The sequence below is a fragment of the Peromyscus californicus genome, unplaced genomic scaffold, assembly GCF_007827085.1.
Source record: "Peromyscus californicus insignis strain IS unplaced genomic scaffold, ASM782708v3 Scaffold_4__1_contigs__length_199733344, whole genome shotgun sequence".
NCBI classification, from domain to species: Eukaryota; Metazoa; Chordata; class Mammalia; order Rodentia; family Cricetidae; genus Peromyscus; species Peromyscus californicus.
The window spans coordinates 104,847,202-104,863,807 of NW_026294562.1; the positions used below are offsets into that span (position 1 = coordinate 104,847,202).

General features: G+C 54.4%; 1 protein-coding gene across 1 annotated transcript in view; it reads left to right on the forward strand.

The window, feature by feature from the left end:
• Positions 1-15,564, forward strand: part of Myo7a (myosin VIIA) — a 71,798-nt gene extending 56,234 nt beyond the window's left edge. The window contains exons 36-49 of the mRNA XM_052712902.1: positions 193-383; positions 894-1,018; positions 1,398-1,555; positions 2,460-2,613; positions 7,499-7,654; positions 8,126-8,231; positions 8,924-9,037; positions 9,904-9,991; positions 10,172-10,278; positions 11,206-11,391; positions 11,789-11,905; positions 13,388-13,471; positions 14,327-14,446; positions 14,909-15,564. Of these exons, the coding sequence (XP_052568862.1) occupies positions 193-383; positions 894-1,018; positions 1,398-1,555; positions 2,460-2,613; positions 7,499-7,654; positions 8,126-8,231; positions 8,924-9,037; positions 9,904-9,991; positions 10,172-10,278; positions 11,206-11,391; positions 11,789-11,905; positions 13,388-13,471; positions 14,327-14,446; positions 14,909-14,998 (1,796 nt within the window). The 3' untranslated portion in view covers positions 14,999-15,564. The remainder of the gene's footprint in view (positions 1-192; positions 384-893; positions 1,019-1,397; positions 1,556-2,459; positions 2,614-7,498; positions 7,655-8,125; positions 8,232-8,923; positions 9,038-9,903; positions 9,992-10,171; positions 10,279-11,205; positions 11,392-11,788; positions 11,906-13,387; positions 13,472-14,326; positions 14,447-14,908) is intronic.
• The last annotated feature ends 1,042 nt before the right edge of the window (positions 15,565-16,606 follow it).

Genomic DNA, 16,606 nt, shown 5'->3' on the forward strand with positions numbered 1-16,606 from the left:
GAGCTTTGAGGAGGAGGGGGACCCGCTCTGGTGGCTAGAACTGGGTGTGGGGTTTGCCCAAAGAATATGCCGAGTAGCAGCAGGGATAGAGCCTCAGTGCTTCTGTGAGGAGCGGCTGGTTATAGACCATCAGCCCAAAGGAAAATGTTCCATTTTCCACCCCTATGTGGACCTGATCACCCTGCTTCAAAGCTGGTGAGGAGTCGGGCTTCCTCAGCTTCGCCAAGGGAGACCTCATCATTCTCGACCATGACACTGGTGAGCAGGTCATGAACTCAGGCTGGGCCGGTGGCATCAATGAGAGGACCAAGCAGCGCGGGGACTTCCCCACCGACTGTGTATACGTCATGCCCACTGTCACCCTGCCACCACGGGAGATTGTGGTATGTGACCTGCCCTGTGAGTCTCCCCTGGACGCTCCTTACTCTCCTTCTCACATCTGGTGATGAGAAGGAAGGATTATAATGCACTAATGATTTGTATCTTCTGCGTAGATGGCCCTGGGGCCTTAGGGGACCACAGACTTAATGTATGGGTATCTACCAAACTTTTATCAGTTGAGGAGGGGCCTAGGGGTAGGGTTGGGGGATCGTTGTCACTATGTCTGAAGGGAAATGGGGCCACAGCTGGGCGAGGGTCTTTTTTTCTGGACCACAGCTCAAGGATTCAGCCCAGCTCTCCAGGCAGCTCCCGTGCAAGTATCATGAGACTGGGCTGTTCTGAGTCCAGGATGCTTGAGACACAAGAACTGTAGGCGTGGGAAGAGAAGGCTTGGTGTCTGCCCCCCATGGAGACCAAGTCTCTCTGCCCTATTCTGGAAGGCTCCAGCTTTACCATATCCCAGTGGCCCTAGCCGAATAACTGACATGAACTCCCTGTCTCATGCCCCCTAGGCCTTGGTCACCATGACCCCAGACCAGAGGCAGGACGTTGTCCGGCTCCTGCAGCTGCGCACGGCAGAGCCAGAGGTGCGCGCCAAGCCCTACACGCTGGAGGAGTTCTCCTATGACTACTTCAGGTGATGTTGGGGGGCGGCAGGTCTGGGGCCCACTTTGAGATGCCCCCACCCATGAGCAGGGCCAGGTCAGGGGCAGCATAGACAGTTTCTGTTGTCCGGAATGAGCCCCCCCCCTCGTGTGGTCTCATCTCATCCTTTCTTCCTCTGGGTGGTTCCTGTGCTACCTGGAGCGGAGGCTGGGCAGGAAGATGGATGCTGTGGCTTTGGGTGCTCAGCTCTGGCTGGGGGTGTCCGGGAGCCGTGCAGAGAGGCTCCCAGGGGAGGTGTCATAGCAAAGGCATTGGAAAGAGCGAGTGGGGGAGGGGCTCTCACCAACCAGGGCCTCTCTATCCAGCTTCCTGTGGTGGGGTGGGGTGCTGACCATCTCTGCACCTGACAGACCCCCGCCCAAGCACACGCTGAGCCGTGTCATGGTGTCCAAGGCCCGCGGTAAGGACCGGCTGTGGAGTCACACACGAGAGCCGCTCAAGCAAGCCCTGCTCAAGAAGATCCTGGGCAGTGAGGAACTCTCCCAGGAAGCCTGCATGGCCTTCATAGATATCCACTGCTGGGGATGGGGAGGCGGAGGTGGGGGGGGGGTTGCAGGGAGGGCACTTAGGGCGAAGCATGGCAAGACTTTTCTCCACAGAGCTGGCTGGGTCCTAGGGACAGATGGAAGACCCTGTACATGGCCATTCACAGTAGGCAAGGGACAGCCTCACTCACCACCTCCTCGGATCTTGTCATTCAAGTGAAATATAAGCATTTTGTCCTGTGCTGGGGCAGGCACAGAGACAAAGAAGTGGCCAGAGCCAGCCCCTGGCCTCATAAGGATGCCATGCTGGCCAGAATCTGTGGTCATGGTGCTGGCCTAGGAAGTGGCCTGACCCAACCTATAGAGAAGGTTTTCCTGTTGGGGGGGGGGGGTGTTGGCATACACAAAGGCCCCGAGGCAGATCAGCAGGGCTATTTCAAGAGCACACAATAATTTAGCACATCTGGAGGGCAGATATATGCTGAGGAAAGGTTCCCAGGCCCTGTTCAAAAGCTATGGTTGCTAGAGATATAACTGGGTGGTATAGTGTTTGCCTAGCAGGCCAGACTCTGGGGTCAATCCCCAGCAACACACACACACACACACACACACACACACACACACACACACACTCAAATATACACACAGCACCAGATTAGTCTGTGTCCCATGAACAGGGGAGCTGCTGAGGAGGGGGAGGCACGATCAGATGGGTGATTGCACAATGTTTTCTGGCTGCCTTGAACACTTGGGATGTAGGGCTTGGGGAAGGGTGGCCATGATGGGGAAGGGAAGAGAGGTGGTGGGCAGGCCTTACCTACTCTGTAACTCAGAGACTTGAGTTCCAGGGGAGAGAGAGTCTGGTCCCCTGCTTCCTAGGCCAGGGTATCCTCTTTCACCACAAGAACTTCCTTAACGGCCTCCCACCTGTACTCAAGTACATGGGTGACTACCCATCCAAGAGGACGCGCTCCGTCAATGAGCTCACCGATCAGATCTTTGAGGGGGCACTGAAGGCTGAACCCCTCAAAGATGAGGCCTACGTGCAGATTCTGAAGCAGCTGACTGACAATCACATCAGGTGAGCAGACGTGGGCAGGGACCTCCTGAGGCCGATGAGGCTGTCCTCATCAGCCTGGCCTGGGGCCCAAGGTCCACCTGTCAAGAACCAAGAATGGGCATTCCTAAGAGTAGTCCTCCAAGTCCAAAGCCCAGCCCTCCCAGGGGCCATTCCCGACACCTGTCCTAACATGGGCTGAGGTGGCTGTCAGCCCAATGGTCCGTCTGGAGAGGGTCCTGGGCTGGGAGCATTGGGCCTACGGGAGATCCCTCCTTCTTCACTTCTTTACTGGGCCAGCCTGAGGCAGGAGTGGAAAGTCAAACCCAAGCTCACTCAGAGACTATGGAGAGCTCTACCTGGCTCCCTGGCTCAGCCTCATCTTCCACTCTGTGTGAGATGGTGTTGAGGGCCTGCAACCCAGGTAGGAGAAAAGTCCTTACCAAGACCAGAAAACAAGATGTATTGGGATTTATTGGCATATGCTGCAAGATGGTGGGGGAAGACTTCCCAGAGGGGATCACACCCTAGTGAGAAACCATCATGCTCTGTCTGTCCCAGGGTTGATAGAGAGGCCTTCTAACCAAGACAGTCACAATTGCCAGCTTCTTAAGGTGAAGGGACAGCCTCGTGCCTCCAGATCTAATGACCTTGCAAAGACGAACAGCAGCACTGGGAAGGCCCCAGTGCCTGAGTTAAACCGCCTGGGAAGGAAGAGTCCCTTTTGCCCACATGCATATGGATAAAAGGGTTTAGTAAGGTCAGGGAGATCTAAGGCTGGAGCAGAGGTAAGTGCCTGTGTTTGGGGGTCCAGGACTCATGCCATTTCAGGGGTCCAGTTGAGCAGCCCCCTCTCTGGTCCCCTCAAGACTCACAGTGAGGTTTAGCTTACACAGCTGTAGATTCCATAGGAAGGTCCTTAGTTGTTTGGTGGTTAGAATTCTGTCAAAATGAGATCCTAGTGCTGATGGGGAGGTTCCTGTGCCTGGAGTTCAGGTAAGGCTTAGGCGGTGGCCCTGTTGAAAGGAGATTTGGTCTTTGAAGAAGTCTTGTAGCCACATAAAGCTAGTTTTTGAAGAGTAAGGACAGTGTTTTGATCTGCGGTGGCTTTGTGTGGGCTGCAGTTTAATAAATTGTCAGTGTACTTAAGGAGCTGCTCCCAAAGCATAGATTTAAGGAATGGCAGGTCTTTTGGTTAAAGCTTGTCCAAAAACGTTGGGACTATACCGGAGCCTCTGAGGTAAGGCAGTCCAGGTAAGCTATTGAATAACTTGGGTGAAGGGGTCTTGTCATTTGAAAGCAAACCAGAATGGAGGGTCTGGGTGGGTGGGATGAGAAAGAAAATATCCTTAAGGTCTAACACTGTTACCAAGGAGGGGTTTCAGGCTGTCTGTCCCACGAGAGTGTAAGGACTGGGAACTATGGTGTGCATTGGGACCACAGCCTCATTTATGGCTCCATTCCTAGGGCAGACTGGGGACCATTCTGTAGAACCCAATTGACTTTAAATGCCGATAGGGGTGTTGTATAATGTGTGACAACTTATAAATGGGAGTCTACAAGCCTTTTTTGCACATGAAGCTTTTAAGGCGATTGGGACTTTCCTTTAATGAAAGTTATTGAGAGTCTCTGAGTGCTATTGTTCTAACAGAAGTGGCTGCTAGTGTCAGGAGGGGAGACATCCCAGACTATGTGGGAACTTGTTGGGCTATGAGGCTAGTAGAGATTATAGGGAGCGTCTTTAGGGACATGACAGGACAGGGACTGTTAGGATAAGGGTCTCAAAAAGTCTTTGATGAGTCTAGAGTTTAAACACGAAGTCCCTAGCTAGGAAGGAAACAGGGCAGCTAGGAAGGACCAGGAGGGAATGGATGAAGATGCATTTATACATCATACATGTTAAGAAGGGCATACAGTAGGCTGACTGGGGCTTGCCATTAGAACCAGTGAGGATTTGAGTTGGAAGGTCAAACCAAAAGGGTGTTCGGGGCAGAGAAAGTCGCTCTATACCTATAACAATTGTTGTCTGGGTCCCTGCCACTTCTAGAGTTATCTGAAGTTCATCGATAGAACTACATGGGAGCCCAGGTAGTGTCAGGGACTCTGGTCCTCTGAGGGAGAGAGACATCTCGTTTCACTAAGTACCTCAAGTCTAGGAGCAAAATCAAGGCCACTTGTCCCTTTTCAGGTTTGTCCTGAGTGTGAGATCCTTAGATGGAGGATGGGATTGTCCCCTTTCTCAAGAGAGAGAGAGGGAGATGTTATTGCTTCTGCAGGGTCCCCAATCTACATTTTAGACATAGTCCTAGGGAAGACTTATAGCCTGGTGGCTTTGGGTACACTGACTGAAATGTCCTAGTTGTCACAATGCCAGCAGAAAAGGAGCATTCATACTAAGTCCCCATACACTGAAAACACGTAGGCATAGGTTCTGAATGGAGCTCTCACATTTTTTTGAGGTGGGCAGGGAATAAGCGAGCTTGTCATTCATACCTTTCATGTCCCAGCGTTGCCTTTCTAGCTCTTGAGGTCCCTTTTTGGTTATTAAATATCTTGAAGGGTATATCTGGTAACGTGGGGGAAAGGAGTCTTGGGTTCCTGGTCTAGCTTTTGTAGATGGTTGTGGCCCGTGGGGTCCAGACTGGAATACTTGCCAATGGTTTCTGCTAGCCTAAGTTGAGGACGGTGAGGTTCTAGGATGATCCCTGGGTTACCTCCTGCATCTTGTCATGGTTAAGATATGTGAAAAGGACCTTTGTCATCATTCTATTAGACAAGTGAATATACAGTCCCAGCAGCCCCTTCCCCATTGTCTTGTACAGTGGTGGCCTGATTTGACCAGTTCAATCTGTATCAGGTGCCACAGTGAAGCTGAGCTGGTTGTGACTGAGTTAAGAGCCTGGGCCTCATCAGCCGAGCCAGGCACATGCTAAGGCAGGTAACTCTCCATAGACACACAGAAAGTCGTTGTTAGGGTGAGAAACATTTGCCAGCTTAGGTCAAAGCCATATGGACTCTTTGACTTCCTTAGGGAAGGTAAAGGATTTTGAGTAAATGATGGCAGTGCAGGCAGTATTTGGGACAGATCTGATGTGGGGAAGTGATGTTTACCAAGGTGGTGCAGAGGTCCCTGTTAGTCACCTTGTGAAGGAGAAAGATTCCTTCTGAGGAGGGAATGTTCTCTGAGGGAGTGAAGGTGCTTTAATTGCTCCATGAGTTCCTTATATGGAGTTCCTGAGTGACCATGAGGAGAAAGCCCCGCAGGGAGAGAAGAAGGGAAAAAAGAGAGGAGTCGGGGGAGCAGAGTTGCCCAGGGGGAAGGGCTTGGATATGCCCCAAGGAAGGATCAGGGATGGCTGGGTTTAAGGAAGATGAGCCTAGTGTAAGTCCAGTGAGGCCCAAGTGACATTCCTCCTGCAGTGCAGGGTCCTGTGACAAACCAGGGCATCTTTCTGACTCCTGGAAGTAGAACTCAGCCTCACTCCAAAGCCAAACCCAGAGGCTGGAGCAGCCCCAACAGGGAAACTCACAAGCTGCTCCTGGCCATGAGTCAGTCCTGAGGGGGCAGGGGACTTGATGTTCAGGAGTGGTGAAAACCTGGATGTCTGTGAGCAGGGTGGATCAGGAAGGCTGGACGGGAGCAGGGACTGCAGACGGAAACACCTTGTCACTCCCTGCTCGGAGAGCAGCAATTGTCGCAGTGTGGGAAGAAGGGTAGGGGAAGGGGAAGCCTTGTAATTGTGTACAAAGCAAGGCTTGTCCCCCTCCCCCACCCCACCCCCGTACAGGCCACCCACCCAAATGCTGTGTCAGGTGGCATCTGAAGAGGCCAGTGATAGAGGTGGGTGAAAGAATTTACCAAGACAGAATAAGCAAGGGAAGGTTTACAGAAACACTGCAAGGTGACAGTGGCCGAGTTCCCAAAGGACTCACACCCGGGAGAGGGGAAGCTCTTTTTAGGGTAGTTAAAAGGAAAGTCATGGCCTTACCCTATGAAACACCTGTGTCCGGCTCACATCGGATGCCTAGCTGGACACTCGTCATTTTGCCGAGAGCTGAGTTTTGTAGTACATGCTGTTTCTTTTTGGGACTAGCTGTCCGTGTAAGACACCATGTGTCACCAGGGGTCAGTCCCTAGATAGTCTGGCCTGTGTGTAAAGTGCAGAATTCTCTGCAGTGGGGCCAGGACGCATGAAGACAGATTGCAGCTGGGGCTTAGTGTGATCTACTTTCTGAAATACTGGCCTTGCTCCCCTTCAGAGGAAGCAGAGACCTCGATCCAAGTCTAGACCGCCCCAAGGTAGTGACAGCCTAGTTCTGGGACTGGAATAGCATATCCATCTGTATCAGAATGGCGAACACACTCTCCTCTCTTTGCACTCCGCGTTTCTGCAAGGTCCACCCTGGAAGCGAACACATCAGATCTCTTCACAGTGCCAGGGCCTTCCCCTGGGCAGGGTCACCTTTCATCTCTGTGTGTCAGAGTTGGTCTCGCTCTCAAAGCCTCCATTAATACCACCTTGTACAGAGCCCTCCAAACCTCCTTGCTCCATCAGGTCCAGTAAACCAAGGGGTGCCTGACGGTGTGTGTGTGTGGGGGGGGGTCTGGCTTAACAGCAGAGACGAGTTTAGGAGCTCAGTGAGCGGATACACTGCACTTACTTCCACGTCCCTGGGGATGTGAGGACGACATCTCAGCTGACCCAGACCACGTGCTGAGCAACTGTGGGCTTCCATTCTTGTCTCCCCGTGGACTGGTGACTGTATGGCCTGGCACGGGCGCATGGCCACACTGAGTAGCTCTGTTTGGTTCTGGCTGTCATGGATGCGTGTCTTCTGGTCCCTGGACAGAAGGTGTAGCTCCAGGATGCGCAGGTTCCCGTAACTGCCTCTGGTCGTCCTCTCACAGGTACAGCGAAGAGCGGGGCTGGGAGCTTCTCTGGCTGTGCACAGGCCTCTTCCCACCCAGCAACATCCTGCTGCCCCACGTGCAGCGGTTCCTGCAGTCCCGCAAGCACTGTCCTCTGGCCCTCGACTGCCTGCAGCGGCTCCAGAAAGCGCTGAGGTCGGGGGGGGGGGGGGGGGGGGGGGGGGGGGGGGGAGGGGGGAGGGGGGGGAGGTCCGAGGTGGGGGGGGCAATCTGGCCACACCCCGTTGTAGGGCAAACCCTTGGGGGTGAGGACATGAGCACTCAGTGTGGGGCCTGTCCCTGAGTTCCCCAGCTTCACAGTGGCAGCAGCTGTAGCTCGTGCTGGCCACACCGGGGAGCCCGGCGGCTCCTGGAGACTGGGAAGGTGGGCCCTGGGCCCCACTGTGGACTCTGCCAAGCTCACTCACACCCTTCGCTCTCGCTCCCCTCCCCTCGCTCCAGGCACTGTCCCACGTCCTGGGGTGGGAACTCGGGGCTCTGGGAGGCCACATGACGGAGCCCACTGTTGGGCATGAAGATGGGGTTCAGGCTGGGGCCAGTCTCTCGTTTCCTCTCATCCCCAGCCTGATGGACATGCTTACCCTTCCCTCTCCCTCCATGTTTCAGAAATGGGTCCCGGAAGTACCCTCCACATCTGGTGGAGGTGGAGGCCATCCAGCACAAGACTACCCAGATTTTCCACAAGGTCTACTTCCCCGATGACACTGATGAGGTGAGGGGCCCTGCACGTGGGTCTGACACCCGAACGACAGCGTCAAGCTTCCTCAGCCTGCACATGGTGTCGCTAACACAACCCAGCACCTTCACATCTCATTCTCTTGCCCTCGGGTAGAGCCAGGACTTGACCAAAAGCCGACGGACAGACACCCCTCTGCCCCCACAGTCAGGCTTCCTGTTCTGAGTGTGACATCTTAACTTGGATCCCGGAGACTCAGAGATGCCACAGGAGGTTCTGTGGCAAACTCAGAAATTTCCCAGAATCCTTCCCACCTGTATTCCATCCCATCTCTCCTCTGTCCCTCAAACTCCACCCCCTCTCACATCTTCTTACAGTCTGGGCTGCTTTTCCCTTTTCAAGTCGCCCCCCCCACCCCCCCCACCCCCCACCCCCCCCCCACACACAGACACATATGCTGCCTGTGAGTTCCTGCCTCTGTTCTCACTATCCAGGCCTGGACCTGGAGGACAGCGCCAGGCCTGGTCCTGCCAGGCCTGGTCCTGCTGGGCGGGCCAGCGACAATGAGATCTGGGAAGACCCAGGTGGGAGTGGCCTTTTGCTTTCTACATGCAGCTCTGGATCCACCAGGGCAACCCAATAGGGCAGGGGTCTTGGAGGAGCGTGGGTAGGAGGAGAGCAGAGGTGTGGGAAGGGCCCTGCAGAAGTCAAGTGAGTGCTACCCCTAGGCTTTTGAGGTGGAGTCCAGCACCAAGGCCAAGGACTTCTGTCAGAACATCGCCAGCAGGCTGCTGCTCAAATCTTCCGAGGGATTCAGCCTTTTTGTCAAAATCGCAGACAAGGTGGGTCTGCCCAACTTTTGGAGACTTCCTGGGACCCCAGGAACCTACAGGGGGTGGAGAGGAGGAAGGAGGCAGGTGCATGGAGTATCAGACTGCCCACCTCCTTCTTGCATGGCAAGAAAGCTCCCCTTACATGGCACAGCTGCCCCTAAAGCTCTGTCCTCTGAGGCACTACACACAGCTGCAAAACTCTGAGAGTCACATGCCCAGGTGCCCCATGCTCTGAACCCACAGGGCTCATTGACTTTGTCCCCTCAGCAAATTCACCTTTGAATTAACCTTCAGAGGGTAGAATGCCCGTTACTGCTTCATCAGAGAGGTTAGGTGACTTATCCATGATCACACTGCAGGACCCAGATCCAGGTGTGCTCTCCCTAAAGGTCTCATAAGTCAGCTGTAAAACCTTCCAAAGGAAGGCTTCCTCAAGCATCCTGAGGGGAGAACTGGATGTCCCCTTCTACTGATCACTGACAGCTCTGTGTGTTCATTCTGTCTCACTTTGTGACTGTCGCTGTGTTGAACATGGGGACCCAGAGACAATGTCTACAAGGTCCTTGGTCCAGAGCCTGTGGGAGGAGCTGGACACAGATGCCAGAGACAATTGAGGCTGAGACTAGATCTTGTTCTTGGCCATGTTGCTTTGGGTCTGGGCAGTTTTTGGTGTGCCAGGCACTAGGTGGGATGATGCCATTCCAGGCAGGAGGCCGGCGTTCCAGAGATGCTGACTAGGCACAGGTAGTGTGGGTGGGATTGACACACTGAGCCCCGCTGGCCAGGAGTGGAGACTTTCCAGAGAAGTAGCTGACAGGAATATCGGTGGGCAAATCAGAACCGAAGCCAATGCACTGCCATGGCTTCATCCCCAGGTCATCAGTGTCCCTGAGAATGACTTCTTCTTTGACTTTGTTCGACACCTCACAGACTGGATAAAGAAAGCACGACCCATCAAGGATGGTAAGGGGCTGGGCTCTGCCATGCTAGAAGCATGAACACAGGGACATGCTGGCTCTGGGCCAGGCTGCAAAGCCCACTGGTTAGCCATGTAAGGGACTCCTCTGGGGCTGGTGCCAGGCTGGTAGAGTCAAGGAACCTTTTCTGCTGAGACTCCATGTGACCAACTGCCCTGTGCCATAGGAATGGTGCCCTCACTCACCTACCAGGTGTTCTTCATGAAGAAGCTGTGGACCACCACAGTGCCAGGCAAGGACCCCATGGCAGACTCCATCTTCCACTATTACCAGGTGAGCTGCACTGTGACCTCTGTTCCCTCTGCTTCATGGGCCACTGGCCTGGTGGCTTCCATGTGAGGCTAGAGAGTGCCTTTGACAGACAAGCCTTACAGCCGCTGCTTCAAAAGGCCACCTGTTGAGACCACTGAGTCTCCAGACAGTTGTATGAACTCAGACCTTGTCTCATCCTCTTCCAGTCCTGAAGGCTTGACTGAGTCTTCTTCTGTGGTCCTTGTCCTTGCTAGCTCAGGCTCCTCCATGCTCTGAATCCTCCGGATGCAGGTGTTTGCTGGTGTGGCTGAGTCCATCCGAGCCTTCTTGGGCTCTGTAGACACTGTCAGACAGGAAACCTGGAGGGATGCTCTCAGGCAGAGCGTCTGCCTTTCATTCCTTCTGCCCTTCCATGTAACCCCTTAAAATCAGCATGTTCCTATTTTGGAGGAACAAACACAGAGAGTCCAAGTGATACAGTTGGGGTCACACAGCTGGAGGAACTGGGCTCCCACTCTGTGTGACTGCTGCTCAGTGCTCTGGGCTGCAGCCTGCTTAGCCTTGAGTGAGAAACAAGCCAGGGTTCCTGGGAGGTGGAGAAGGGGATGGTGGCTGCTGTGGTGCCGAGCATGACGATCTGGGAGCAAGGACTGCCCTCATTCAAACCCGGGGTGCCTGGTCCAGGAGAGGAGGGATGTGGAATTGCCTCAGGTTCATCCACTAGTCCAGCTCACTGGCTGTAGGAAGGGCGGTAGACAATGCTCCAACATGGCTCTGCTTTCAAACTACCAGGTGTTAAGACTGTGAAACGTCTTTCCTGTCCTGTGCATCTCCTGTGAGGAAGCAGGGTCAGCTGAGGCAGAGGAAGTGCTGGGCCCAAATGTAGGGGGACTGCAGGAGCCCCTCTTCTGGTTTGGCCATGCCTGCCACCTGCTCTGTTTCTGGCAGGAGTTGCCCAAGTATCTCCGAGGCTACCACAAGTGCACTCGGGAGGAGGTGCTGCAGCTGGGCGCGCTCATCTACAGGGTCAAGTTTGAAGAGGACAAGTCCTACTTCCCTAGCATCCCCAAGTTGCTAAGGGAGCTGGTGCCCCAGGACCTCATCCGGCAGGTCTCACCTGATGACTGGAAGCGGGTAAACACAGAAGAGCAGTGGGAATGGGGCCTCCCAGAGTGGGACCTTGGGTATCCCAGGAGTCGGGGCAGCAAGTTCTGGCCAGCAGCTAAGGGGAAGGCCCCTCCTGTGTGATGAGGGCACCCTTTATTCCATCCCTATTTGCTTCATTCTCTGGTCCCCACCCAAAGGACTTCATGGTCCTCTGGTATTAGTTTGTCCCATCCTGATTTGTAGGTGACCTGAATTTAATTGATACCCTCCGGATTGTCTGCATGGGGTGGGTCAGAAGCCAATTGGCTGTGTTAAGTGGGGACCACGGTAGTTGGCAACACTGTCTATGCCATGCCTGGGTCTGACAGTGTAGACAGGCAGAAGCAGAGCTGTGAGTGGCGCACCTGACTCACTTCCCCCACAGTCCATCATCGCCTACTTCAACAAGCATGCAGGGAAGTCCAAAGAGGAGGCCAAGCTAGCCTTCCTGAAGCTCATCTTCAAGTGGCCCACCTTTGGCTCAGCCTTCTTCGAGGTGAAGGTATGTCTTCAGGAGATCTTCAGAGGGCAGGAAGGTGCAAAGGGTTGGGAGTGAGACAGCAGAGACTGGAATGAAGGTGGCAGTGATTGCCTTGAACATCTGGCACAGAAAGGAGCAGCTTTCTTAATTTGACCCACTAGGAAGGACCAGAAGCTTGGCCTACCAAGAGAGATGGTCATACATATAGGCAAGAGTGATGGAGGGTGGTTTGTACTGTAATAGTGGGCCCTCGTGAGGTAGCAGATCTGGAGGCTGTGCCCGGGGTGAGGAGGAGGCTGTGCCCGGGGTGAGGAGGAGGGAGGCTGTGCCGGGGTGAGGAGGAGGCTGTGCCCGGGGTGAGGAGGAGGCTGTGCCCGGGGTGAGGAGGAGGCTGTGCCCGGGGTGAGGAGGAGGCTGTGCCTGGGGTGAGGAGGAGGCTGTGCCCGGGGTGAGGAGGAAGGAGGCTGTGCCCGGGGTGAGGAGGCTGTTCCTGGGGTGAGGAGGAGGCTGTTCCTGGGGTGAGGAGGAAGGAGGCTGTGCCTGGGGTGAGGAGGAGGCTGTTCCTGGGGTGAGGAGGAGGCTGTTCCTGGGGTGAGGAGGAGGCTGTGCCTGGGGTGAGAAGGAGGCTGTGCCTGGGGTGAGGAGGAGGCTGTGCCTGGGGTGAGGAGGAGGCTGTTCCTGGGGTGAGGAGGAGGCTGTTCCTGGGGTGAGGAGGAGGCTGTTCCTGGGGTGAGGAGGAGGCTGTTCCTGGGGTGAGGAGGAGGCTGTGCCCGGGGTGAGGAGGAGGCTGTTCCTGGGGTGAGGAGGAGGCTGTGCCCGGGGTGAGGCGGAGGCTGTGCCCGGGGTGAGGAGGAAGGAGGCTGTGCCCGGGGTGAGGAGGAGGCTGTTCCTGGGGTGAGGAGGAGGCTGTGCCTGGAGTGAGGAGGAGGCTGTGCCTGGGGTGAGGAGGAGGCTGTTCCTGGGGTGAGGAGGAGGCTGTGCCCAGGGTGAGGAGGTAGTTTAGGGTGGCTTCCTGGAGCAGGCGATGCTGGGCTTTCCAGGAAATCCTCTGCCAAGGGCCCTGTGTAGACAGAGCCCACAGGCCTGAGAGCTCAGATCTGGGCAGGAAATGAAAAAGGTTAAGCATGGCTCAGGGTGGAGAGAGCAGGTGGCAAGCAGGTGAAGGTCAGGGTCTCCTCAGGGGACAATGGGCCCTGGAGGTTTGGGACTGGGACAAGAGCACCATATGGCTGCTCTGGCCACTGGGAAACTTTTGGATTGAGAGAAAGGACATAGCAAAACCTCCCAGGAGAGCAAGAGGGAAAGGGTGGAACCTCTGCTGGGGACCCGTGAGCTGTGGGCAGAGGCAGAAACCAGGCGGTCACGGCAGGACTGGCAGGGCCTTGGTGCCTCTGGCTCCACACAGGCAGCAGGCCAGGTTGATTTTGTCCTGGCGAGGCTGGCCTGAGGCCTGTCTCCAAACTCTGAACCCCCATCTGACGGTGTCTCTGTTTTCCTTGCTAGCAAACTACAGAACCAAACTTCCCTGAGATTCTCTTAATTGCCATTAACAAGTACGGGGTCAGCCTCATCGATCCCAGAACCAAGGTGAGCAGGGCAGGAGAGTGCAGGGTCGGGGGGACCAACCAAGGTCCCAGGCATAATAAGCCCTTTCATCCACTGTCCCCACTGCAGAGCCCCTGGGTACCCATCTCGAAAGGCTGCCTGTGCTTGCTCCATTGACCTGTTCATTTGCTCCACCAAAACTGTAACCTTCAACTTACCATCAAATTCTTGCTGCTAAGTTCCACAAAGTCTTTTTAATGCTCAGTTTCTCAGTGTCACTGGATGCCACAGACTGCCACCTCTTTCCAAAATGTTCTCTGCCCATCCGGTCACGATGGTAAATAGTGCATCATATGCAGGAGTAGCTGTGCTCATGCACTAGAAAGGCCAGTCCCACTATGTGCCCCCATGCTGTGCTCCTGAACAGTTGGTGAAAATCACTAATGACAGTCATCTTCCACTAGCTGCATGGCAGCGTGGTCACATGGGCTCTCTGGCTTCGTCACCCTTTTGCAGACAGTTTTGGGCTTCTGCTCTACACATTCCAAGTATACTGTGTCCTTCCAAGGTTCTTTTCTGTTTTTTCTCTGTCCCACTTTCTCCTTAAACTCACCTGGGCTATCTCATTCAGACCAACAGTGGCCAGTGCTCTCAGGCCACTTAAGTTTCTGTATTGGGCCCTAAGCACCCAGCAGCCTCCAGGGCTTCCTTGGGTGTCCAAGGCAAGGCATGGAAGGGAAGCTCCCTGGCAGCTCCACACACAGCTGGCTTCTCCCTCTTGTTCCTGTCCTCGTGTGAGGGCCCAGACTTCTGTGCGGGGGTGTGTGCAGGCTGGAGCAGGGGTTACTGAAGCCAGAGGGCCATGCTGTGCAGCTGTGTGCCTTCCTGCTCTCCCAGGACATTCTGACTACTCACCCCTTCACCAAGATCTCCAACTGGAGTAGCGGCAACACCTACTTCCACATCACCATTGGGAACTTGGTCCGTGGGAGCAAACTGCTCTGTGAGACATCACTGGTGAGAGCACTTCCTAGTGCCTGGCATGGGTCCCTACCTATCCTGGTTGGGTCTATTTGGAGCCTAGTCTGGGGAAAGTGCTCATTCTGGGGTGGAGGAACAAATCGCTCATTCAGCTGCTGTTTTAGTATCTGGAGATTGAGCAGGTAGATATGGGCTGTCAGCCCAAGTGTAACAGAGGAGCTGTTAGCACTGAGACCTCCTCCTAGAGGAGCCACACTTCCAAATGCTGCTTAACTGGTAGTGTTCGCAGTCACTCCTGGAGGGGGGCGTCCAGAATTACAGGGACCACGAGCCCAGGGCTCACGATGGCAAGATGAACCCAGTTCCTCAAGTGTATCGATGGGGACAGAGTTGCTTTGTTTCTGCACTGTGCCCGCTACAGCGTCCTAAGAGTCATGTGTGTGAGGGGCTGGCACGTTCCTCTATGGGCCCTGATTACTTCCTCACCCCTGGTTCCAGGGCTACAAAATGGATGATCTCTTGACTTCCTACATCAGCCAGATGCTCACAGCCATGAGCAAACAGAGGAACTCCAGGAGCGCCAGGTGAACGGAAGAGGTGCTGGCGCAGGCCCTGGCCGTCTAGGTAGGGAGGCTCGGCTGGCCACATCTGCTGGGCTCTGACCTGTCTGCCATGAGGTCAGAACTTCCCTGCACCCTCCTCTGGTGCCTGGGTTTGCTTCACCCTGCTTTGCTGTGGTCTCCTGGTGTAAGAGCCTGTGCTCCCTGGACACGGCTCCTGATTCACAGCAGCTCCGTCAAGTGACCTCTTTTGAATTTCTGTGTACTGATGGGAAGAGGACTCAAGGACAACTCGGCTGTCTCCATCCTAGGAACAACCTAACCATATGTGCATTGAAATGATGCTCTGAAACTCAGGAGACTGGGATCAGAGTCCTCAGCACTGGCCCCTGCCTTGAGCACTACCACTGAGGCCTGCCTGGAAGACTCCTTCATTGTCATCTGCTCCAGGAAGCCCTCCTAGACTACCTCCTGAGTCTGGACAAAGCCTCCTGGTTGTACCTGGATCACTTCTGGGTGTGACAGTTACATGCCGGGTCCCTGCTAAAATCTCCCTGACCACCTGCGGGCATAAAGCATGTGTCTTACCCTCTGGTCTTGTGTTGGTCTTTGCTGCGGGAGAGAACGTGGGGTCAGGATACAGACCTGTAGGGGAGTGGCCTGTAGAGCGACTTCTTCCATCTGCCTGACCAAGCTGCTCTGCATTTGGGTTTTGGCATACTTAAGCCAAGTTGTCCTTGAGTCTTTTTTTTTTTTTTTTTTTTTTTTGGTTTTTCGAGACAGGGTCTCTCTGTGTAGCTTTGTGCCTTTCCTGGAACTCACTTGGTAGTCCAGGCTGGCCTCGAACTCACAGAGATCCGCCTGCCTCTGCCTCCCGAGTGCTGGGATTAAAGGCGTGCGCCACCACCGCCCGGCTGTCCTTGAGTCTTTAAAGAACAGTTGAGACCAGGTGGGGTTGGGGAAAATGATGGACACTGGTCAGAGAAGGGCAAGCTCAAGTATGTGTACAAAAGTGTGTGTGAGTGTGTGAGTGTGTGTGTGTGTGTATGTGTATAAAAGTGTGCGTGTATGTGTGTATAAAAGTGTGTATGTGTATAAAAGTGTGTGTGTGTATAAAAGTGTGTGTGAGTGTGTGTGTATAAAAGTGTGTGTGAGTGTGTGTGTGTATGTGTATAAAAGTGTGTGTGAGTGTGTGTGTGTGTGTATGTGTATAAAAGTATGTGTGTGTGTGTGTGTATGTGTATAAAAGTATGTGTGTGTGTGTGTGTAGAGGGTAGAGTCTAGGAGAGGGATCACTTCCTGGATCTTAACTAGGGCCAGTGGAGGCAGAATGGCCCTCACATTGTTCCAGAAGTTTCTCCTTGGTTTATCAAGACATACCTAAGAATAATACTACTTCCTTGGGTGAAATGCTTACATCCTGTGATGGTGCTTTGTGACCAGAACGAAACAGTAAGGTCTGGGAGGGACTGGGTAGATCTGGAGCAGGGGTTTCAGACAGGACAGTGGCTGGAGTGAGTAGTTACAGATGTGACAGTGAGAATCCCTTTGAGCTCGTAATGTTTGGGACGTCCATCAGGATCTCTCTGAGACATCACCTTAAGCATCCAGGCCAGCCCTGCCTGTGTGTGTGCCC